Below are 24400 nucleotides of genomic sequence, written 5' to 3' on the forward strand. Positions count from 1 at the left end.
TCTCTACTAAAAATACAAAAAATTAGCTGGGCATGGTGGTGGGCACCTGTAGTCCCAGCTACTTGGGAGGCTGAGGCAGGAGAATGGTGTGAACCCGAGAGGCGGAGCTTGCAGTGAGCCGAGATTGCACCACTGCACTCCAGCCTGGGCGACAGAGTGAGACTCCATCTCAAAAAAAAAAAAAAAAAAAAAAAAAAAGCTGTGATTTCTCCCTCACTTCCACTTCCCAGTTCACTTCCTTAAGGACTTTTGCCCTTTTGGCAGTTCAAGGCGGGTGGATCACCTGAGGTCAGGAGTTCAAGACCAGCCTGGCCAACATGGTGAAACCCCGTCTCTACTAAAAATACAAAAATTAGCCAGGCATGGTGGTGCGCACCTGTAATCCCAGCTACTGGAGAGGCTGAGGCAGGAGAATCGCTTGAACCTGGGAGGCGGAGGTTACAGTGAGCCGAGATTGCGCCACTGTACTCCAGCCTGGGGGACGAGCAAGACTTTGTCTCAAAAAAAAGACTCTTGCCCTTTCAAGGCAGCTTTCTCAGTGTTGGGCCCTCGTCCTAGCCTTCACTCCTTCCTCTTGGTACCATATACGAAACCAGAGAAGCCAAGCAGGATGGGGACCCAGACCCCCCCAGCCAGAGCTGGCTCTGCAGGGGCTAGGCAATGCTAATAGCTCTTCATTTGCTAAAACTGGACTTAGCCTCTCTGTGCCTCCCATCCTGAGGCTGCAGTTTGGCAGCCTGACCCTCCTGACAGCCCGGAGTGCCAGATGCCTGGGCTGCCTGGCCCGGCCCATTCCTTCTGGGCCCTTTTGATTCTGATTATCCTCTTTCAGACAGACAGATTCACCAGAGCCAAATGCCACTCCCAGCATGAAGGAGCGGGGGACACTGCCACTTTCTGCATCCGTTCTTGGAGTTGCTAGAAGGTGGAGTCTGCCCCAGCCTTGTGTTTTGGTTTCTGCAGGGCTTGGGGCCAGTTCAAGGCCTATCCCAGCCCAGTTCCAGGCCACCCTCTGGGGACTAATGTCAAGTTCTGCCCTTGTTCAGTGCCGGCACTGTCGCCTGGCAGAACCTAAAACACCAGGCCTCCACATTGTCACCCTGACGGGGGGTGCAGGATTTTTTCCGGATTCTGTTGTCTAGTGTCCAGTGCGCTCTCCCAGCATTCCTGTAGAGGCGGCCCAAGCAGTGTTTCCAGCCTTTGTGTAAAAAGGCTGGCTGGCTGGAGGAAGGAAGGAAAGCCCGTGTCCTTGGGATTTGCCCTACTGAGCAGACAGGGGCCTTGATCCCAGCTAAGCGTGGGAGTGGCAGTCTGTCTGAGGGTCCCTCAGACTCCTGTCCCCTCCTCATTCAAGGCCCCTCTGTGTGTATGTGTGTGTGTGCGCGCGCGCACGCGCGCACGTCGTGGAGAGGCGCTGACCTTGTAAATTGGCATCCTCAGACAGTCTTGTGATACTCGCAGCAGCTTTAAGCCAGGAGCAGGGGTCAGGCTATTTTGAGCTGTGGCATCTCCTGCTGCCACCCCCTGGCTGTCTTAGACAAGTCCATGCCCTGTTGAGGGGAGAGGGCCAAGGGACTCATCCAGCCCTGTCCCTCCTCATGGGCCTGTGGGGGTGGCAGCATAGAGGTGATCAGGGAGTGGCAGTGGTAAAATAAATGAGCTTCTTTATTTTTTAAACTAGATAGGCTCATTCTACTGTCTTCTCCAGGGCTCTTCTATGAAACAGTTACAAACCTACTGCTAGGCCAGGGCAGTGGCTCACACCTGTAATCCCAGCACTATGGAATGCCGGGGCAGGAGGATCACTTGAGGTCAGGAGCTCGAAACCAGCCTGGGCAACATAGGGAGTACCCCCCATCTCTACATAAAATTTAAAAATTAGCCAGGTGTGGTAGCCTGTGTCTGTAGTCCCAGCTACTCAGGAGGCTGAGATGGGAGGATCGCTTGAGCCTGGGAGTTCAAGGCTGCAGTGAGCCGTGATTGCAACATTACACTCCAGCCTGGGCGATGGAGCGAGACCCTGTCTCAAAAAATAAAAACCAAAACCTACTGCCAGTTTCCCCAGGGCTTCATGCCTCAGCGCTCCCTTCTTGCTTTGAGAAGGGAAGGGGAACTCAGGTTCCAGAGCTGGAGGGAGGAGTCCAGGAAGGCCTAGGGTAAAGGAGGGCTTAGGGGCTAAGCCCGGGGTCCGGGCCAAGTGGGGTGGACTGTTCTCCTCTGGGGGAAGGAGGCTGGGATGGCCCACGGGAGGACAGAGGGGAACTGAGGGCCCACAGGTGTCCTGCTCCCCAAGTCTCCTGGCAGCAACAGGCTTGGCTCCTCATAAGTCACAATGAGGGGCAGGCTGAGGACAGGAGCTGGGGCCATCTCAGGGCCTCAGGGTTGGAGCTCACTGAAGTCACATGAGCACCTGTTGATTCTTCAGGAGGGGCCCAGGCAGCCCTCAGCACCCAGGTGAGACCAGCGCCTGGTGAGTGGGCTGAGTGGGCCAAGTGGGTGGGCTGGGGGCTGGTACTCCCACCATCTGACTCCAGAGGAGAGGGCTCTGCAGGGGATGTGGACTGGCACTCGCAGAACCCCAGGGCGGGTGAGCTGGGCCCTCAGGGGCACTGGATGCGGATTTGAATGAAGAGCGTAGCTGGTGACAGTGAGGCCCCGTCCTTGGAAAGCAGGTGTATGTGGCGGTACCCTGTGGAGAGGACAGCCAGGCCTCAGGTCCTCTGCGTACCCTGGGGGTCTGGCCCAGCCTGGGCACGCTTCAGGGCAGGAAATTCGAGGCACAAAGGTGAACAGGGTCTGCAGGGCCTGTACCCACATCCCTCTCCATCCCCACCAGCCTCCACCAACCTTGTTTTAGGCTGCTAAGAGGCAGTGTAAACTGGCCCACAAAGTCATTGGGGGAGGTGGCGTCATAATCTTCCACCACAAACCGGACCAGCGCCAGCTCCGGAGCCCGCAGCTGGAACTGCAGGGTCTGCCCCCAGTGGGGGTTGAAGCCTAGGGCACAGGGGCGGCAGTCAGAGCCCCAGGGCCCCAGGATCCACCCTGCACCCCCCTTCGCTCTCTGCAGTCTCCCCCCGACACTTCTGCCAGCAGCTGCCCACCATTGTTGAGCACATAGTCAGTCTCCTGCCGGGCACAGTCTGCGGGCACCCCATGGATCTCAACGCGCACCAGGGGGTCCACAATGGAATGTGGCTTCTCGGCGTTCAGCTTGGGCAGCTGCTGTGCAGTCAGCACCTGTGGGGTGAGGGAGGGAGCAGCTGGGGCCCACGCCCACCTTGGCCATCCCGATGGGCCTCAAGCTCAGACCACCCGTCACTTCCAACCTGTCCCCAGCCCCTCCTCCACCTCACAAAGAGCCTCTCTAGAACCAGTGTGACCCCAGGCTGGGGCCCGTTCCAGCCTGCTGACCTGGATGCTGAGAGTGGTTCTGGGAGGTCCCGGGTCCTCAGGGTCAAAGGTCGAGTCAGGTTGCCGCAGGCAGGCAGGTTTCAGGACGTAGCCACACTGCCCATTGACCAGGAAGCGGCCGGCATTGAGGTCCATCTCGTAGCCTGGCGTCTGGAAGTTCAAGGCCACTGTGGACACAGCAGGGTCAGAGCAGGGGCTCTTAGCGGCCCTGTTCTCACTACTCAGTTTCAGGGGACTGTATTCCTCTCTACAAAGGGCCTGGGGTCCCACTGTCTGCTCAGTGCTGCTCTGCCCCCACCATGACTTTAGGGGAGAGGGTCATGGACTCAGCCCCCACTGTCACCTGTACTTCCGCCCTGGGATCCCTCCAGGCTGGAAAGTGCTGGAAAAGCCCCCACCCTCAGGGCCAGGCTTGGGTCAGAGCCAGGGGTCTGAGGAAGCCTGGGCTTGTTTCCACCCTTACCCCAAGGAGACAATACGGCCTCCTTTGGTGGGGCTCAGCGTCCCCCAGAGCCCACCCTTATCAGTGTTGACTTAGTGGGACTGCCAGGTGTGTGGGGGTTGTGTGTGTCCAGGGAACATGGGAGTGGAGGTTTTAATTTCTACCATCATAAAAATGCGAGACCTGTACACTGTCAAGAATAAGCGAGCCTGATTTGATTTTCCCACCTACATTGCTGGCAACTTTAAAAATAATCAACAAAATGCGTGTTTCCACCGTCTGGAAGGCTGTGTGGGCCCTCACTGCTGAGGCCTCTCCCACACTGAGGCACCCCGCCTGCTCCCGCTCATGTGGCCCCCACTCACCCAGCTGACAGCCCGAGTTCCACATCTCCTGGGGACTATAGTTGGCCGAGTTCATCCGCAGCCCCAGCGGGTACACGCGGGTCAGCTGGCGGGCATTGTGCCTGACGAAGCTGTTCCCTGGGGCAGAGTTGGGGTGAGACTGTGACAGACCCCGGGGGTCCCTCACCCAAAGCCCCGGCCTATAACCTCCAGGGAACAGAGGCCAAGCCCATCCCCAGCTCACCCTGCCCCTGCTCCTCACTCTCTTCTGACCTAGGCTGAGAGGGGAGCTCACTGAGGAGGCTGCAGGGATCCCCTCCACCCACACAGCCTGGCTCCACATCCCCAGCCCCCAGTTCCCTGCTCCTGACAAAGTTCCAACCAAGTACAGTGAATGCCCACAGCCCTCCAGCTCCACCATGGTTCCTGGAACTCTTCTCCAGGCCAAGCTTCCAGGCCTTCAACAGCCTGTTCCTCCTGTCTGGAAAGCCCTCCCGCCTCTTCTCCTGGCTGCTTCCTAGTCCTCCAGGTGATGTGTCTTCTCAGCATCACCTGCCCCAGGAATTCCTCCCCAGTGTCGCAGCAGCGGCTGGGCTCCCCCAACCCCCAGCCCAGCCTGGCCCATCTCCCTCTATGGCCAGCCCCACCACAGGCCTCTGAAGGCAGACAGCAGGCTGCAGACAGCAGGCCGCCCTCAGCTTGCCACTCTCCCCTCCATCCACCCTGGCATGTGCAGGGCCCTCATTCCCTCAGCCCAGCCCCTCTCTGGGGTCCTCTTGACCTCTTTACTGTCCCTCAAAGCCCCCTCAACTCCTTTCCAGGCCCCCTTCGGGAGGTGCCCCCATCGCCCTCTCGCCCCAGACACCCAGCACCCTGGCTCCTACCTGCTTCCCGGATGAGTTTCTTGGCTTTGCGCTCGCTGAGGGAGCTGACCTGGCAGGGCTGCGGGGCGTCGGGGGCAGGGTGCAGGGTCCGCAGGCGGGTGGCGTGGCAGTACACGACCAGGGCCGACAGCTCCGGGGAGATCTGCTTAGCCTAGGAGACCAGCCTCAGCAGGGCTCAGCTAGCCCCCGCTTCCCACACCCGTCCTCCCACCTTCCCCCGCTTCCCCATCCCACCCACCCCAGCCCACCAGCTCTCACCAGCCGCCTCTGTGCTGCAGTCTCCGCCTCCTCTTCTTCCTCCTCGTCATCGTCCTCCTCCTCCTCCCTGTCCGACAGAGCCCGGCCATCCTCGCTCCGAGCAGCAGGCAGCTTCTTCCCCTTCACCAGGACCCGGCCCTTCAGCTGCTGTGGGGGCCAATGTGGAGGATGAAGGGTTAGGCCTTCTCACCCCTGCGGCGGCCGGTCAGTCAGTTATTCAACCACCACCGTGTGAAGGGCTGGCTGGGGGTGGGAGGCAGGAAAGGAGACACAGAGATGAGTGTCTAATAGGAAAGAGTGGAGAACGGCCTAGGAAGCCATCAGGAAGGGATGCTTAGTAAGCATCAGGAAGGGATGCTCAACATCAGAATATACACAGCAGCCACTATGATGCACGCGACAGCTCAGGACTGAAAGGGAAGCGACCCTCTTCAAAAAAGATCTTACGTGGAAGAAGTGAGACTACAACGTGGAAGAAGTGAGGCTACAACGTGGAAGAAGTGAGGCTACAACGTGGAAGAAGTGAGGGTACAACGTGGAAGAAGTGAGGCTACAACGTGGAAGAAGTGAGACTACAACGTGGAAGAAGTGAGGCTACAACGTGGAAGAAGTGAGGGTACAACGTGGAAGAAGTGAGGCTACAACGTGGAAGAAGTGAGACTACAACGTGGAAGAAGTGAGGCTACAACGTGAAAGAAGTGAGGCTACAACGTGGAAGAAGTGGGGCTACAACGTGGAAGAAGTGGGGCTACAACGTGGAAGAAGTGGGGCTACAACGTAGAAGAAGTGGGGCTACAACGTGGAAGAAGTGGGGCTACAACGTGGAAGAAGTGGGGCTACAACGTGGAAGAAGTGGGGCTACAACCTGGAATCACACAGTCCTTTTTTGGTACCGTTTAAAAGAGAAGACAGTACACACATGTACACAGGTAATATGTGTGGGGAAATTCTCGAAGCACACGCAAGAAAGTTGGAGATGGTTACTTCTTGTGAAAGAAGACAGGTCAGTGGAGGAAGGGAGGCACCGTTCATTGTGTCCCTTGGTACAGCTCAGTTTTCTTTTACCATATGGGTGTGACTGTCATACTAATAACAAAAATCACGTCTCACACACACGAGGGTGAGTCAACCCTGCCTGCATGTTGGGGATTGGAAGTAGGAGGGGAGTTTTCTCAAGGAGCCCGACAGGATAAACGTCTGGAGAGGGCCGAGGATGCACTCTGCGGTCTGGGGGAGAGCAGCAGGCTGCCTCAGACCTAAGAGTTGGGGAAGTGGATAAGGCCACGGAAGAGGCGGCTGAAGTTGAGCTGAATTCTAAGCAGGTGATGCTCGGCAAGTGTGGATGGCTGGGAAGGGACTTCCAGGTGGAGAAACTGTCAAACGGGGCCTTGCAGGAGGGAATGGCAGAGCCTGCAGGACTCTACCAGCAGGGACACAGGGCCAGCAGGGCAGAGCCAGGTCATGGAAGAGGGTGTGTGTGTGGGGGGGTCTAGTCAAGAATGGAGAGCCAGAGGGCAGCAGAAGGACAAGACCAGGGGGTGGCAGACATCAGATGAACAGAGGAACGGAGAAAGGTTAAGGCAGGGAGAGGTGAGGGGTCCCGAGCCAGAGAGGTGGCACAACCAGTTGGGGGAGGCGGACTCCCACCAGACCTCCCTCCATCCAGGCTGGGGGCTGGGGTGCATCACCTCTGGGGAAGGCAGCTCCTCAGGATTTGGGGAGTCCAGCGCCTGTGTCACCAGCATGTCCCCTAGGATGGTGCGGAGGTGGCGGGCCATGGCAGCCTGCTGCTCCAGCCCGCAGTGGTTCTCCAGGGATAGGATGACAGGGTAGGGGGACAGCTGTGTGGGGAAGGGCAGTGGCTCAGAGCCACTCCCCTCCCTCTGCCAGTACCTCCCAACATCTGGCTCCCAGACCCTTCAGGACAAGCAGGCAAAGCAGGGCTCTGGAGAACCCAGGGAAGGGCTAGACTGTCCAGGAGGCTGAGGGAGGCTGCAGGAATGATTTTTTTTTTCTTTGAGATGGAGTGTTGCTCTGTCACCCAGGCTGGAGTGCAGTGATGCAATTTCAGCTCACTACAACTCCATCTCCCGGGTTCAAGCGATTCTCTCTGCCTCAGCCTCCAGAGTAGCTGGGATTGCGGGCACCCGCCACCACACCCAGCTAATTTTTGTATTTTTAGTAGAGACGGGGTTTCACCATGTTGGCCAGGCTGGTCTCAAACTCCTGACCTCAGATGATCTGCCCACCTCAGCCTCCCAAAGTGCTGGGATTACAGGTGTGAGCCACCACGCCCGGCCAATTTTTGTTGTTTATGCTTTGGTCTAGCTCCATCATCCAGGCTGAAGTGCAGTGGCGCAGTCAGTATCCCCGCATTCTCCAGTCCTGAGCTCAAGTGATCCTCCCACCTCAGCCTCCTGAGTAACTCAGCCTACAGGCACATGCCCCCACACTCAGCTAATTTTTATTTTTGTTGAGACAGGATACAGCTATTTGCTCAGGCTGGTCTGGAATTCCTGGCCTCAAGTGATCCTTGCATCAGCCTCCCAGAGTGCTGGGAATACAGGTGTGAGCCACCGCACCTGGTCCCATAAATGCTTTTTACATGTGAATGACATTGACCATGTCAATGATGTTGAAAACTCTCCTGCCATCATTTGCTGATGGGAAGATCTGCACACTGTGACCGAAGCTGCAGTTTATGTAGGTGCCACTGGTGAGCTTCTCTTACAGCTTACTCTTTGGAAGTCATGATTCAAATGTCCTTCCCAGCCGGGCGCGGTGGCTCAAGCCTGTAATCCCAGCACTTTGGGAGGCCGAGACGGGCGGATCACAAGGTCATGAGATCGAGACCATCCTGGCTAACATGGTGAAACCCCGTCTCTACTAAAAAATACAGAAAACTAGCCGGGCGAGGTGGCAGGCGCCTATAGCCCCAGCTACTCGGGAGGCTGAGGCAGGAGAATGGTGTGAACCCGGGAGGCGGAGCTTGCAGTGAGCTGAGATCCGGCCACTGCGCTCCAGCCTGGGCGACAGAGCGAGACTCCGTCTCAAAAAAAAAAAAAAAAAAGTCCTTCACTCCCCCAAAGGTTTTCTTCTGGACACTCTGTGATTTTAAGACATTTTCCAAATATGAGAGGGAACATATTTCCCAAATATGAGAGTGGCATCTCATTCAGCTTTATTCCACCCCATTGGCCACTTATCCCAGCAGCACTTGGTGAATGAATGATTCTCTGGGCAAGGGTTTCCCCTGGAAGGACTGAGCGCAGCTGGCACGGGGGTGTGGACGGAGGTCATTGCGAAGGCTGTGGGGCTGGGGCTGGGCATCCCAGGGGCTCACCGTGAAGGCATGGTCACGCACGGCTTGGACCACATCCCGGAAGAGAATCTTGGAGGTGAGAGTATGTCCGTGATAGATGATGGGCTCCCCTCCTGGCCCCTCCCAGCAGTCCAGCTCCACGCAGCGGCATCCCTGGGCAAAGGCCCTGTGGGTGGACAGATGGGTGGACGGGCAAGGTGTTGGGAGAGTGCCACAGAGCAGGGCAGCAGGCAGGCTGAGCCAGGAAGGCCCCAGGAAGCCAGCCCCATGTCTCTCTCCAGGTGGGGCTCCCGGGCACATTCACCCCCTACTACAGTACCTAATGTAGGCCTCGGTGCTGCTGGGCCCCCCAATCTGGGAGTCGGTCAGATAGGTGTTGTGGGAGGAAGAGATGAAGTAGTGGGCGAGGGGCTGGTTCATGTCCTGGAACACACACGTGTGGGTGGTGTCCAAGGCAGCCCCCTCCGGCGACAACAGGTACATCATGAAGCCATCCAGTGTCATCAGCTCGTGCTGCTTGGCTGCAGGGGTGGCAGGAGAGGGCATCAGGCCACATGGGGATCCCCCATGTCCAGCTTTCAATGCCCCCAAGGCCCACTCAACTTAGGAATAGACTAGACAATCTACTGACTAGACTCTGTAAGTCATGCCACTTAACCTTCGACCAGACCCTGGGAGGAAGGCACGCTGTTGTGCCATTTTACACATGTGGAAGCTGAGTCTGGAGGAGGCAAGCTAACCTGGCCGAGACAGTGCCCGCAGCCAGCCCGCAGCAGAACCCACTCAGCTGGGAACACAGCCCTGTCAGGTGCCACGACCTGGCCGTGCCGCCCCCCACCTGTCTCGTTGAGCTCGTAGGTCTGAATGAGCTGCTGGGCGCGGGCCAGCGTGGCGCCCTCCTCGCCCTGGTCCTCCAGGAACTCCAGCAGCTCAGGGGCACTCAGCACGCGGTCCTCGCCCGAGTACTGATGGAAGATCTCCTCCAGCTCCGGCCGCTTCAGCAGCCGCCGCAGGAACTCCTCAATCTCAGCCCCCTCTAGACGGTCATTGTTGGAGTGGTCACACTCCTGGGGAGCAGAGGGAGAAGCTCAGAGGAGGCAGACACTCCAGGAAACCTGGCCCCTTTAACCCATCTGTCATCTACCACATCTGAGAAGGCAACGTTCCCCATTTCACAGGTGGAAACAGAGTAAGACTTGTGACTCCAGCTCTGTTTGTTTTTTGGGTTTTTTGTTTGTTTGTTTGGTCTTGCTCTGTTACCCAGGCTGGAATGCAGTGGCATGATCATAGCTCACTGCAGCATCCAACGTGTGATCTCAAGGGATCCTCCCACCTCAGCCCTCCAAATAGCTGGACAGCTGGGACCACAGGTGTGTACCACTGCACCTGGCTAATTTTTGTATTTTTTGTAGAGATGGGGTCTTGCTATGTTGCCCAAGCTGATCTCAAACTCCTGGCTTCAAGCAGTCCTCCCGCCTAGGCTTCCCAAAGTGCTGGGATGACAGGGGTGAGCCACTAAGCCTGGCCTGCAGGGCTGGACTTTAAGGGAGGTCTCTCTGGTTCTATGCCTGCCCCTCTGCACCATGACCTACCCCAAGAATCAAGATGTGGAAGGAAAAATGGTGATCCTGGGCCAAGACAGGACCCCTGGGCCCTCACTCCCCTAGGTGGACATGTTACTATGCTGACATGCACATATTCACACCCAGGGTCACTGAACAAGTCAATGAGAATTCATGGAGCATCCCTGTGAAGCTGTGGCCCAGGGGTCCAGCTGCCATGGGCTCTCCTGTCTTTCGGGGTCACAGGTGGGTCCCATTGTCCACATGCACACAGAGGTCTGCCAGGGGCTCCAGCTGGGCCGTAGCTGCAGAGCCCACTCCTGTGTGCCCCTGTGCTCCCATGCATGAGGTGCCAACACGTGCCACAGTGGAGGGTCTGCGTGGAGAAGGGTGCACACATGTATCTGTGCACATGCACGCCTGTAGGCTGGCTCCTGCCTGTGCCCCCACATGCAAAAGGTGCCCTGCAGACTCAGGGAAATGAGAACAGCTTTGCTGCTCACTTTGGAGGGGTAGGAACTGAGGGGGAGGAAAGTTCTGGGCCCTGGCTCCCCACTCCCTTCCTGGCCCAGTGGCCTCAGGGGAGGCCAAAGGCTAACTAAACCCAGATGTTGCCTTTATGCAGGGAAAGGCTGCTTCTCCAAAAAAGCTGCAGGTGGAGAGGGCAGGGGAGCTGATGACTCAGACGGCTGGGGGCAGGCAGAGGTCAGAGTGATGGCAAAGCCAGGGGCTGGGGTTCAGGGCGGAAGCCCACCTTGAAGAGGAGGTAGGCGTACATGTCGTTCATGTCCACGTTGACCATTCTCAGCAGGCTCTTGATCTCCTTGAAGCTCATCTTGCTGTCCTGGTTGGAGTCAGCCCGGTGCAGATACGAGTGGATCCAGGTGTGGGTGCTCAGGAAATAACAGTAACACACCAGGCTGCCCCCAGCCCCCAGGTAACTGGCCGGTAAGTCATCCCCACCTGGATCTGGGGGCTCCCTGGTTTAGGGGCTGTACTTTCCCCTTGGCCTGTGGACTCCCCCAGCACGGTAGCAGTGTCTCCTCCGCAGGACTAGGGCTCACCAAAGACAGGAGGCCTCAGGCCTCCCTGTCTCCATCCTCAGAAGGCCTCAGGCCTCCCTGAAGGAGGGGCCGCGCCACCCCTCCTGGTGGGAGCTCGGACCTAGCCAGGGCACGTGTCCCCACTCTCAGTTTCAAAGACCTAGGGCTCCGACCCAGACTGTGCGCCCTCAGGACAGGGGACCTGCCTCCCCTGGGCCTGGGGTCTCTCCAAGGATGGCGCCCTCCCTGGGGCCCTCCCTCCCAGCCCCGGCAGGATATTGGTCCAGCCGCTCGCGCTGGCTCATGGCGTCCAGGCGCGCGCGGAGCTTGGTCAGACCGCGCACCCAGCGCTGCGCTTCCTCAGCCGTGGGCGCCGCCAGGTCCAGGTTCTTGCGGCGGCCCTTGAAGGCGATGGTGAGGCAGCGCGCCGGGGCGAAGGCACCCCCGAAGCGCCGCAGGCCCTCGGACTGGTGGCCCTCGCGGACTGCCTCGATGTGCTGCACAAAGACTGCGGGTAGGGCCGGGTCAGGGCGGAGGACCCGGCCTGTCCCCACCTCCCTGCCCACCCGGCGCTCCCCGGCCTCTCACAGATGTGCTGCGACGGCGCGCGCGGGATGCGCCGCTGGAACCACACGCTCAGGCCGTCCTCCTGCAGCCGGTACAGCCGCTCCTTGTGCCACGTGCGCGAGCGGATCTTGCGGAGCCGGGAGCCCAGCAGCATGGCGCGCACGTCCTCGTCCTCCGTCAGGCCTGCCGGGGCGGGAGGACCCGGGTTTCAGGCAGTCCCTGCCCGGAAGCTCCCCCTGCTGCCCCTTCCTCCAGCCTCTCCAAACCCAGGCCTTCGCTCCACAGTGAGCTTCCCTGCCCCTCGCAGGCCTCCCCTCCTCCCCGATTGTAAGAAGCCTCCTGCACTGGGTTTGGCTTTAGGCTTTGGAGCGTTAAGCGTCCCCCAACCCCCACCCGTACCCCATCTCCCTCCTTCCTTCCAAGCAGCTGCCTCTGCTGTCCCTCAGTGTGGAACTGTCCTCGGGCAATGCCTGGGACTCAGGCCTCACTAAAGGTTGTCCTTTCTGGCCAGGTGCGGTGGCTCACGCCTGTAATCTCAGCACTTGGGATGCCGAGGAGGGCGGATCACTTGAGGTCGGGAGTTCGAGACCAGCCTGGCCAACATGATGAAACCCCCATCTCTACTAAAAATACAAAATAAGCCGAGTGTGGTGGCACGTGCCTGTAATCCCAGCTACTTGGGAGGCTGAGGCAGGAGAATTGCTTGAACCCAGGAGGCAGAGGTTGCAGTGAGCCAAGATCATGCCACTGCACTGAAGCCTAAACAACAGAGTGAGACTGAGTCTTAAAAAAAAAAAAAAAAAAAAAAGTTGCCCTTCTGCCACTATCCCCCACCACATGGCTTCCAGCCATCAAGTTCAGAATTTGCCACCAAGAGTCTTTTTCCCTTGATGTGAAACCACAGCCATCAGGAAGGTCTCACCATCTAACCTAGATCTCTCTTGCTGTAACCCAAGCACCTTGCCTCTGCTTTCCCAAAGACAAGGAGGACAGCAGAGGCCACCCTAGCCCCAGGGTCACAGGCCAAGGACTCCAGGATCAGCCCTGCCCGGCTGATCTCTAGGTGCCCTCTTTGTGCCTGGTGGGGCCCTGCCAAAAGGAAGGTGTCCTGTGACATTTGGTGCTCCCTCTTGCCCAGCCAGTGCCACCCACCACATGACCCTTCAGCCCACATGCACTCTGCAGCCACAGTGTCCACCTTCCTCAATAAAAGCAAATGTTGGCTGGGTACAGTGGCTCATGCCTGTAATCCCAGGTACTCAAGAGGCCAAGATGGGAGGATCGCTTGGAGCCAGGAACTGGAGAACAGCCTGGGCAACAATGTGAGACCCTATCTCTACAAAAAAAAAAAAAAAAAAAAAAAATTTTTTTTTTTTTTTTGAGACGGAGTCTTGCTCTGTTGCCCAGGCTGGAGTGCAAGTAGTGCAATCTCGGCTCACTGCAACCTCCACCTCTGGGTTCAAGCAATTTTCCTGCCTCAGCCTCCCAAGTAGCTGGGACTACAGGCACGTACCACCATGCCCCAGCTAATTTTTGTAGTTTTAGTAGAGACAGGGCTTCACCATGTTGGCCAGGATGGTCTTGTCTCCTGACCTCATGATCTGCCCTCCTCGGCCTCCCAAAGTGTTGGGATTATAGGCGTGAGCCACCGTACCTGGCCTCTAGAAAAAAATTTAAAGTTGGCTGGGCATGGTGGTTCATGCTTGTAATCCCAGCACTTTGGGAGGACAAGGTGGGCGGATCACTTGAGGACAGGGGTTCAAGCCCAGCATGGCCAACATAGTGAAACCTCATCTCTACTAAAAATACAAAAAAAATTAGCCGGGCATGGTGTCATGTACCTGTAATCCCAGCTACTCGGGAGGCTGAGGCATGAAAATCACTTGAATCCGGGAGGCGGAGGTTGCAGTGAGCTGAGATTATGCCACTGCCCTCCAGCTTGGGCAACAGAGTGAGACTCTGTCTCTAAAATATAAATAAATAAAAGCACCTCGTGTATGCAGGCCCTGCTCATGTATTAACAGACAAGGAAACTGAGGCTCAGGGAAGCTTAAGTAAGTTGTCAGAATTCCATATTGGTAGAAGCCACTCTGGGCTCTGGAGGTCGGGCTCCAGCACCTCTGCCCTTGGGCCCTGTACTGCATGGCTCTTCTAGTGCTTCTAAATTCAGAAGTCTGGGGAATAAGTCTCAACTCTGTCACTTCCCAGCTATTTAATACATAGCCCCGGTGGCACTAACCTGGCACTAAGCCTCATGTTCTCCATCCATAAAATGGAGACCACAATCATACCTGCTGCAAAATCCAAAATTCAGAGGTTTCTACAGCGTGACCGACACTGTACCCCAGAGAGTTTCGGCCTTCCTTTGGCTCTGGCCCCCTGGAACACGTGATGCCCAGCCCAGATGGTGCCACACCCTGCTCTACAATGCCTCAATGAGAGTCACAGCCAAAGATTTTTGAGCCATGGGACATTAGAGGAGGTAGGAACTGGGTAAACGGAGAGTCCATGGCCTTTGGAGGTGGGGCACAGCCCAGAGTGAATGAGGGCCCAGAGTTTCCAGAGAACCGGAATCTAGATCTGTGTGTGAAGCCTCCAGATATTCTAATGTTGGCAACGAAATCAAATTGAAAAAGACAAAAACCAATAACCCCTGTATGGGCCAAAAGAAGTATGACAGTGGGCCTCTCTTCCTCCCTTTATTTCAACAGACCCTTAATACTGGGTTTGGCTTTGCGACCCCAAGGCCCTTGCTTGCCCAGTTGCAAACTCTGACCTAAGGAATTGAGTCTATATCTCTGGACCATCTCCTTTCACCCTCTCTTGGACCCTTTTGTAGGATCCTTCTCCCGTCTCTTCCTCCTATCTGAGTCCTTGAAGGACCAGTTCAGATATCACCTCCTCCAGGAAGCTTTCCTTGATTTGTCCTCAAGTGGGCGTTCTCCCTCTCTGACCACTAACAGCACTTTTTGCTTTAATTAAAACACAAAACCCACCTATAAATTTTAATAAATCTGAGGCCAGAGTGAGGTCTTATCTCCTCACCACAGTGCTCATCCCAGAGCCAGGCTCCCAGCTAGTGTTGACTGAAGAGGCAGGCAGGTAGACAGGCAGATGGGGGGACTGAGGGAATTCTACCCCAGCTCTGCCCCATCTGTCCGGAGTTCAAGGCAAAGGCCTGGCAGGTCAGGGTTTCTCAACCTTAGCTGTGCATCGGAATTACCTGGGGGAGGCTGCAGACACCATGGCCCAGGGCATCTCACCCAGCTGGTGTGGGATGGGGCCTGGGCATCTGTATTTTTATTTTTATTTTTTTTATTTATTTATTTTTTTGAGACGGAGTCTCGCTCTGTCACCCAGGCTGGAGTGCGGTGGCCGGATCTCAGCTCACTGCAAGCTCCGCCTCCCGGGTTTACACCATTCTCCTGCCTCAGCCTCCCGAGTAGCTGGGACTATAGGCGCCCGCCACCTCGCCCGGCTAGTTTTTATATTTTTTAGTAGAGACGGGGTTTCACCGTGTTAGCCAGGATGGTCTCGATCTCCTGACCTCGTGATCCGCCCGTCTCGGCCTCCCAAAGTGCTGGGATTACAGGCGTGAGCCACCGCGCCCGGCGGGCTTCTGTATTTTTAAAAACCACTCGGACCATGACTGAAAATCAGGGTCTCGGGCAAGAGGAGAAATCCACCTCCTTAAGAGGCCATGACCCCTCTGGGGCCAGCCTGTGGCCCTAACGGCTCTAGAGGGTCCCTCAGGGTCTAGACTGTGGCCCTCTGAGTGAATGCCCACTTGGTGCCCCCTGGTCAGGAAGGGGAAAGTGGAACCTTCCTCTCCAGACAAAGAACTGGGCATACATGGCATGTGCCAGGCCGAGGGGCTCACCAGACGCCCCCCCACCCACCAAGTCTAGGTAGCCTCTAAATGGTCCCATCCTGAACAATGACAGGGTGAGGGCAGAACGGTTAGGGGGAGCCTGCAGTGCCACCACACTTAGGCACACCCTCCTACACCCCCTCCACCGTGGGAAAGGGGACTGCTCGTTGCCACGACAACCAGGCTCTGCAGCCGGGGCCACCTCCCCTACCTAGGCCAGCCCTCTGATGCCAAGCCCATGGGTGTGGGGGAGGTGAGTGACTAAGACCGGAAATGGGGGTGAGTCACCGGGGCCTGCTCTGTCCAGAGCCTTCTGCAAACAGGCCATCAACATAGGCAGCCTGAACGCCTGACTGGGCCCCCACTGGGGCAGTCTCCCAATGGAGGGGGCCCCTACTCCTGGCCCCTTACCCTCAGCTCCCCAGGAACCTGCTAGGGTAAGGGGTGACATTCCAGGCTGCCCCACAAACTGGCACTGCCCCCCAACCACACACCCAATGGAAAAGCCAAACAGAAGGAGAGTGCAGTCCCAGGCGGGGCCAGGTGCTGAGTCCCTGAGTGGGTGCTTCTGTTTCCCCACTGTTCATGCTTCTGAACCCTGGAGCAGTGAGAGGACTAGGGTGTCCAGCAGGAAGGGCAGGACCAACAGGTAAGGAGGCAAGGTCAGAGGGAGGGCTCAGGGCCAGGGCAGTGATGCTACGAGGACCGTGGCTCTCTGTCCAGCCACCCAGTAAACATTTATAGGTCCTGCAAGGCCCAAACCCACAGATGTTGCCTTGACCTTGTTCCTACCTGCTCTGAGCAGGTGCACAAGCCGCCCACCTCCTACTGTTCCCGTGGGGTTTCTATCTATTGAACCATCTCTGCCTTGATCCTGCAGCTGCTGGGCCAGTGACTGAGTGGGTGGAGACAATCACAGAATAATAGCGGTGAAAATGAGGGTAAATGAGAGTCAAATGGTGGAAACAACCCGAGTGCTCATCAACAGATGAGCCTGTAATCCCAGCACTTTGGGAGGCCAAGGCAGGCGGATCATTTGAGGTCAGGAGTTCAAGACTAGCCTGACCAACATGGTGAAACCCTGTCCCTATGAAAAATACAAAACATTAGCCGGGCATGGTGGCTCACACCTGTAATCCCAGCACTTAGGGAGGCCAAAGCAGGTGGATCCCTTGAGGTCAGGAGTTCGAGACCAGCCTGACCAACATGGTGAAACCCTGTCTCTACGAAAAATATAAAACATTAGCCGGGCATGGTGGCCCACACCTGTAATCCCAGTACTTTGGGAGGCCGAGGCAGGAAGATCATTTGAGGTCAGGAGTTCGAGACCAGCCTGACCAACATGGTGAAACCCTGTCTCTACGAGAAACACAAAACATTAGCCGGGCATGGTGGCCCACACCTGTAATCTCAGCTATTAGGGAGGCTAAGGCAGGAGAATCACTTGAAACCGGAAGGCAGAGGTTACAGCGAGCTGAGATTGCGCCACTATACTCCAGCCTGGGCAACAGGGCGAGACTCTGTCTCAAAAAACAAAACAAAACAAAACAAAACAAACAAAAAATGAGTGCATAAGCAAAATATGGTTTATCAATACAATGGAATAATATTCAGCCATGTAAAGGAGTGAAATCTGATGCACGCTACAATATGGATGAACCTTGAAAACATCATGCTAAGTGAAAGAAGCCAGACCCCAAACGACAAATACTATGTGATTCCACCCATGTGACGTACCCAGAGCAGACAAGTTCATAAAGACAGAAAGTAGCTGGGAGGGTACCAGGGGCTGGAATGGGGAGGTAATGAAGAGTTACTGCTTGATGGTTAGTTTCTGTTTGGATGATGAAAAAGTTTTGGAAATAGGCAACAGTAATGGTTGCACAACAGTGTGAATGTAATTAATGCCAGTGAATTAACCACTTCAAAATGGTTGCAATGGCCAATTTCATTATATATATTTTGCCATAATTTTTTTTTGAAATGGAGTCTCGCTCTGTCGCCCAGGCTGGAGTGCAGGGGCGCAAACTCAGCTCACTGCAAGCTCCGCCTCCTGGGTTCACGCTATTCTCCTGCCTCAGCCTCCCGAATAGCTGGGACTACAGGTGCCCGCCACCACGCCCAGCTAATTTTTTTTGTATTTTTTAGTAGAGACGGGGTTTCATCGTGTTAGCCAGGGTGGTCTCGATCTCCTGACCTCATGATCCACCCGCCTTGGCCTCCCAAAGTGCTGGGATTACAGGTGTGAGCCACCGTGCCCGGCCAATTTTTTTTTTTGAGACAGAGTCTCGTTCTGTTGCCCAGGCTGGAGTGCAGTGGCACGATCTCAGCTCACTGCAACCCCCACTTCCTGGGTTCAAGTGATTTCCAGGTAATTGTTGCATTTTTAGTAGAGACAGGGTTTTACCATGTTGGCCAGGCTGGTCTCGAACTCCTGACCTCAAATGATCCACTCGCCTTGGCCTCCCAAAGTGCTAGGATTACAGGCGTGAGCCACAGCACCCGGCCTACTTTACCATAATTTTTAAAGTATAATGATATAATATGCTGGAAACCATTGTATACATTTTTTTTTTTTTTTTTTCTGAGACAGGGTCTTGCTCTGTAGCCAGGCTGGGGTGCAGTGGTACAATAATGGCCCACTGCAGAGCCTTAAACTCTTGGGCTCAAACAATCCACCTGCCTCAGCCTCCCAAGGAGCTGGGACTAGACTTGCACCACCAGGCCTGAATAATTTTTAAATGTTTTTGTAGAGTTGGGGTCTCACTGTGATGCCCAGGCTGGTCTCAAACTCCTGGCCTCAAGTGATTCAACAGCCTCTGCCTCCCAAGGTGCTCCCCACTGTGTACTTTCAATGGATAAATTATAAGGTATGTGAATTAATATCTCAAAAATGCTGTTAAAGAGGCAGACAGCCAGGTCGGCATCCGGTGGAGCTGAAATGTGGTAGAAGTTGGGGGAGTCTGACCCCAAAGGGCTGCGAGTGGCCACAACAGGCACAAGCACATGGAGCCTGGTTTAGGCCCGGCCCATAGTAGGTGCTTAGTAAATGATCACAAAGAAGGAAACTCAGACAGGGCTCTGGGGAAGTGAGTCAGTGCCCCAGGTGGAAAGAGGCACCCACACGTTCTGATCCATCTGTCCCCTTAGTCCCATGGCCTCCAGCTGGTACCTTCCCCCCGACCAGGACAGCGGCACCTCCCGCCCAATTCAGTGTTGTCAGCTGGGGCTCAGACACCTTCCCAAGCTGCCCGCTTATCTCAGCCTCCAGAGAGGGGTCAGGCGTGGTGAGGAAAGGGCAGGCCCAGTTTCTCAACTTCCACAGGCAGCCCGGTGGTTTGGGGCGTGGATGGTCTGGGGCCTGAGCAGTTCTGTGAAGGTAGCCAAGACCAGGGACCAGAAACTACCTCATGTCAGAGGCGGAAGGGGCCCCAAATCCCACCCTTTTCACAGGTGCACCACTGAGCTCAGAGAGGACAAGCCCTGTGTGCTAAAGACAGTGCAGGCTGCCCCAGGCAGGGATGGATACAGAGGCTGTGCGGTGGAGACAGGCGCCAGGGCAGCTGGCGGAGAGGGTGGGAGTTCTGTCCAGGCATGTCCCGGAGGGGCGGCATGCAGGGCGGGGTGTGTGCGGGGTGTATACATAGACAGGGTGTGTGTGTGTGTGAGGGGGAGAGAGAGAGAGAGTGAGTGTGTGTGTATGAGCGTGAATGTGAGTGTGTGTGTGCGTGTGAGTGTGATTGTGTGTGTGTACAGAGTTCATGGGTGGAGAGGGTGGACGGTGGGCCAGCCTGGGGGAAATAGGCAGCTCGCACTTGGGAGGTGCACACAGGACTCCGCAGGAATGCGAGTCATGCAGGGAACTGCTACAGCCAGCAGCCATGGCCAAGGCCAAGCAGGGAGTAGAGAAAGAGCGTTTCCAGGTGGCCGGGGCCATGAGGCCCTGGGAGAGGACACAAAATGGTGAGGGGTCCCAAAGACCCTCCCACCCTAATCCTTTAGCCAGCAGGCAGCCTCCGAACCTCAAACACCAATCATGTCCCCCATGACCCAGCTGGCTGCCACACCCAGGGCTGGGGCCTGGCGGGGGCTCAGTGCCAGAGTCCATAACATTCTTTGGAGAACCAACAAAGTCAGGAAAGGCAGGCGGTGCCTCCCTTGGCCCTGGGCCGGACACAGCAAGGGGGGGTGGCAGCACCCTTTTCTGTGGGGCCAGAACAGGCATGAAGCCTGGTTGGGTGCAGAAGTCAGGGTGGGGGACAGGGAAAGATATGAGGGAGACCACAGGGCCTGGCAGAGCCAGCCCCCTAGTCCCACCTGGCATGCCCCTGCTTAGCCTGGAGGGCCACCCAGCTTACCCACCACCCAGGCCAGGCACTTGCCAGGGCTGGGGGTTGTTCTGAAGACCCTCACCTGTCAAGCCCACCCACAGCAGTCCCACTCACCCTGCGGGAGACATCCCAGGCAGGCCATGGGCCGAGCCCTCTCGCTCAGGGGCACTTCGTAGTGTATGCAGGCCGGGCAGGGAAGGGGGCGGGATTCTGCCCACTCAGGCCTCTGCCCGTGGGGAGGATGAGGGGCAGGGGCGGAGCATCAGGGCAGAGGCACACACAGGGCTCTGGGGATACAGGGCTGCCAGAGAAAATCCAGGACACACGTTAAATGTGAAATTCAGATAAAAAATAATTTTTTAGTGTAAATACATTCCAAATTTCACGTTTAGTGGAATTCCAAACTTAACTGGGTGTTCTGTATTTTATTTGGCAGCCCTGTGAGGACACTCGTGGGGGCTGGCAGGTGCCCCGTGGGAGAGGAGTGGCCAGCAGGCCCCCTGCAGGTATCAGCTTCTCTATCAGTCACTGTGTGACAAGCACAGACTCTGGGCCACACTGCCTGGGTTCAAATTTTCTCTCAGCTACTTCCTGGCTCTGAACCCTAGGCAAGTTACCAAACCTCTCTGAGTCTCAGTTTCCTCATCTGTAAGAGAAGACTACCGGTACTACCTACCTCATATTATTGTGAGCATTAAATGAGATAATATGCGAAAAGCACCTGGGACAGTGACAAAATTGTTCATTAGTATTCACCAGGCTAGCCAAGAATGGTAGCTCACACCTGTAATCCCAGAACTTTTGGGAATCCAAGGCAGGAGGATCCTTTGAGCCCAGGAGTTCAAGACCAGCCTGGACAACATAGTGAGACCCCAACTCTACAAAAAATAAAAACAAAATTAGCTGGATGTGGTGGTATCCAGTCTCCCAGTCTCTCGAGTCCCAGCTACTCGGGAGACTGAGGTGGGAGGATCACTTGAGCTCAGGAACTTGAGGTTGCGGTGAGCCATGATCATGATCATGCCACTGCACTCCAGCCTGGGTGACAGAATGAGACGCTGTCTCATAAACAACAACAGCAACAACAAAAAGTATTCACTGGGAGCCATCATGGAAAAGTAGGCTCTGGCAGTAGGCAGGCATGTGGCCTTGGGCAGTGATTTCACCCCTCTGCCTTGAGCTTCCCGTCTGTAATGTGACATGAGGACAGCACCTCCCGCACAGGCATGCCTGAGGATTAAGCAGGATCAGGTCTGATGCAAGCTCAGCACAGTGCCTCGCGCATGGCAGGTGATCACTGGGCTCTAGCGCTCCTCTCTCTTCAATGATTCCCTGCAAGTCAGCAGCCCAGCCCAAGAGCGGGAGACTGGAGTGGGGACAAAGGACTCCCACTCACTGTGGGGGTGTTTTCTTCCTCCTTCCCTGCTCATCTGGGTCTCCCTAGTGTGGCCCTAAAGGTTTTTCCTTCCTCAGGCCCCTCTGAGCCACTCCCTGCCCTAGTCCCTTGACCTGATTTGACATAAAATCTATTCTCTGTTAGGCTAAGGGGTGTGGTGATGGCAGGGGCAGAGCAAGGCAGGGGAGGCTACCTGGGTGACAGGCCTAGGTCTTGGCCCCTGATGGCCCAAGGGGCTGGGCCCCAAGACTGGGTTTCCTTCTCCACCCTGTCCCTGGGCTCCCTATGGCCTGGGGAAGGGACATTCCCAACAGACTCGGACTCAACATTCCTCTCTCTGCAGTCACTCAGCAGGACAGGGCAGTGGTGAGGAATGAGGGTGGCTGAGATGACATTCTGATACCTACGTAGTTCCCCAGAGTGTCACCTTGATGAGGTGCCCAGAGCTCCCGTGCAGCCTTACTCAGCGGACGGGTACCGAGGCCCGGGTTCAGCTGTAATTATTTGTCTGAATGTGACTCTGCCCACTAAACTGTGCACTTCCTGAGGGCAAAGCTCTGTGCTACTCATCTCTGTAGCCCCAGGCCCTGGCACAGCACCCTGGCCCACTAATGCCGCTCAAAAAACGTGTGGGATGAAGAGGCCAACGGGCACGGGGCCACCCCTCAGCCCTTCTGTGGCACCCATGACCCTGCTGGGGCTGACTCCCAGGGCTGCCCTCAGCTATCCCCAAACCACACCATTTCTTAGTCCAGAGAATGACACCTGTCGATCACAGAGTCCAGCCCAGTCTATCTCCTGGGAGTTCTGGAGTCCATCCTGGGTATCCCCCAAGTCTGGTCCCCACCCCTTGCCCAACTGACTCCTCAGCCTCCCTCCTTGGGTCTCCCTGTTTCTCCCCTGCCTTCGTCCAACCTGCCCCCCACTCTCCACACTCACTCCTGCCTGAGCCCTTTCTGGGGCTCCTGATGCCCTCCAGATAAAGTCCATGACTCTCCAGGGAGGGCCTTGAGGAGCTCCTCCCAACCCCAGCCTCTCCCCTTTGCCACTCCGGTCTTCCTCAGCTGGGGCCAGCCAGGGCCCTCGCTGGCTCCCCAACCCCTCATGCACTGTCCCCTGTTCCCCCATCCCCAGGGTCCTATTCTTTGTTTCACTGTCCGATCTCCCTGCTGGAACCTCAGCTCTCTCATGCAGGAGCCCCAGGGTGGAGCATACCATAGGCACTCCACAAGTGCTTGTACCATAGTACCATACCATGGGCACTGCATAAGTGCTTGTTCAATGCATGCGCAGTTGAATGGATTGCAGGGTAGAGACGGTGTCCTATGTCTCAGTAAACAGAGTGCCAGGCACAGCACCCAGACATAGTCAGCACTCAGGTGGAATGAGTGAAGGTAACAAGAAGGCAAAACTGGCAATCAGTACCCCTGAATTCTGCCCCAAGTTTCACACAGGGTGCCTGGCAGCCTTGTCCTTCTGCTCCAGAGCTCCACACCTAGCTTCTCCATCACTGACTACTCTACCAATGGCAGGTCCAACGCAGCACTTCAGTGGTGCGGTCCTTTCCACGTCAGACAACACTCTCGCATGCACCCTCTCATTCAAGCCCTCCACCACCCTGCGGGTCCCACTTTTCCCAGACTCTGAGAGAGTACCAGGGCCCATGTGGTGGGGCACCACCAGCGTGCCAGTCACACTTTGCCCTTTGTTGGCTGTGTGGTCACAGGCAAATTCCTTGCTGTCTCTGAGTCAGTTTCCTCACCTGTGAAATGAGGATTCACCTGCCACCTAGGAAGTTGAGGAAGATTGCAAGACACCACCTGTGTAACCCACCAAGTGCCAGCTGCCTCTGATGTTCCAGTGAGCCACAGTTACATTCCTTCTCCACGACTGACTTCCCCAAATCTGACATGAGACCCTTGGCTTTTGGGCTTTCTCACTGGTTAGACCAGTCCTGCCAGGCAGTGTGGCTGTGGCTGCCCCTGTGGGGCGGCGGGTTGGAGGGCTGCTGCGGAGGCCAGCCTCTTCTGCGGAGGCCAATCACAAACTCGCATCCTTCCTAAGGGCTGCCAAGACCCCGAGACACCCTGGCAGACCCTAGATACTGCTGGGGAGCCGGGCGAGGGACACTGCAAGCCTCCCTCTCCCGCTCCACTCTCCCTGGGGACCCCACCAGCGTCCCGTGCCCGAATTCGCGCTCCAGACGCCCCGCGGGCGCCCCCTGGTGGGAAGCAAAGAGCATCCTAGGCGCCCGGCTCGCCCCGGGACTCTCGCGGATGACCCCAGGTGCGACCCCCGGCTGGACGGCGCTGGCCCTCCGCCCCTAGCCATAGCCTCCCAGCCCCGTACAGCCTGGGGAGTCCACGAACTGCTCCCTGGAGCGCCCCAGACTGGGCCCCTGGGAACGGTCCGTGCCCACCCCACCGCCCCCTGCCCGTCACTGACCCATCTTCTTCAGCGCCCGCAGCCCGGGCCTCTTGGTGCCGCCATCGGAGGGAGTCGGCGGGGACGGGAGCGCGACCGGCGCCGCGACTTGGGCGGCTACCGGGGGCTCCTCGGGCGGGCGGCGGCAGCGCCTCCAGCGGCCGCACAGCATGGCTTGGCAGGGGGCCGGGGCCGGGCCCGGGGTCTGCACACGGGGACAGGGCAGCGGGGCGCCGCTCCGGCCCGGCCCCAGCTCTGAGCGCGGCGGCGAGCGAAGAAACTTAGCAGCGCTGGAGACAGTCGGAGGAGGCAGCAGGAGGTGGGGCGGGATGGGAAGGGGGCGGGTCCAGGGCAGCGCGGGGGCGGGGCCAGGCGGTGGCCTGGACCCTCGGAGCCTCAGCGCTCACCCCAGCTAGTGAGTCCGCCTCCCCTCAGTCCCGGCGAGCCTCTGATCTTGGCCGTGACAGTGACCAGAGCCCCCATGCTGCGGGGCTGGGGTTGGGAGCCGGCACCGGGGACGAGGGCCGTCCTCTGGCACAGAC

At 57.0% G+C, this 24400-nt stretch overlaps 1 protein-coding gene across 2 annotated transcripts; it reads right to left on the reverse strand.

Annotated features, from left to right (window-relative positions):
• Nucleotides 1-1647: 1647 nt before the first annotated feature.
• On the reverse strand, nucleotides 1648-24160 carry PLCD3 (phospholipase C delta 3). Of its 2 annotated transcripts, XM_005584492.4 has the most exons (15): nucleotides 23880-24160; nucleotides 11858-12019; nucleotides 11549-11777; nucleotides 10981-11110; nucleotides 9503-9731; nucleotides 8984-9185; nucleotides 8686-8830; nucleotides 7031-7183; nucleotides 5343-5489; nucleotides 5085-5235; nucleotides 4222-4338; nucleotides 3415-3581; nucleotides 3105-3240; nucleotides 2848-2997; nucleotides 1648-2689 (listed from the first exon to the last, which is right to left on the reverse strand). In XM_005584492.4, the coding sequence occupies exons 1-15, from the start codon at nucleotides 24028-24030 to the stop codon at nucleotides 2601-2603; spliced, it is 2358 nt and encodes a 785-aa protein (XP_005584549.2). In that variant the 5' UTR covers nucleotides 24031-24160; the 3' UTR covers nucleotides 1648-2600. The 2 variants fall into 2 exon arrangements, with proteins under 2 accessions (XP_005584549.2, XP_065387760.1); XM_065531688.1 differs by lacking the exon at nucleotides 3105-3240.
• Nucleotides 24161-24400: the final 240 nt, after the last annotated feature.

Source organism: Macaca fascicularis, chromosome 16 (genome assembly GCF_037993035.2).
Source record: "Macaca fascicularis isolate 582-1 chromosome 16, T2T-MFA8v1.1".
Classification (NCBI taxonomy): domain Eukaryota; kingdom Metazoa; phylum Chordata; class Mammalia; order Primates; family Cercopithecidae; genus Macaca; species Macaca fascicularis.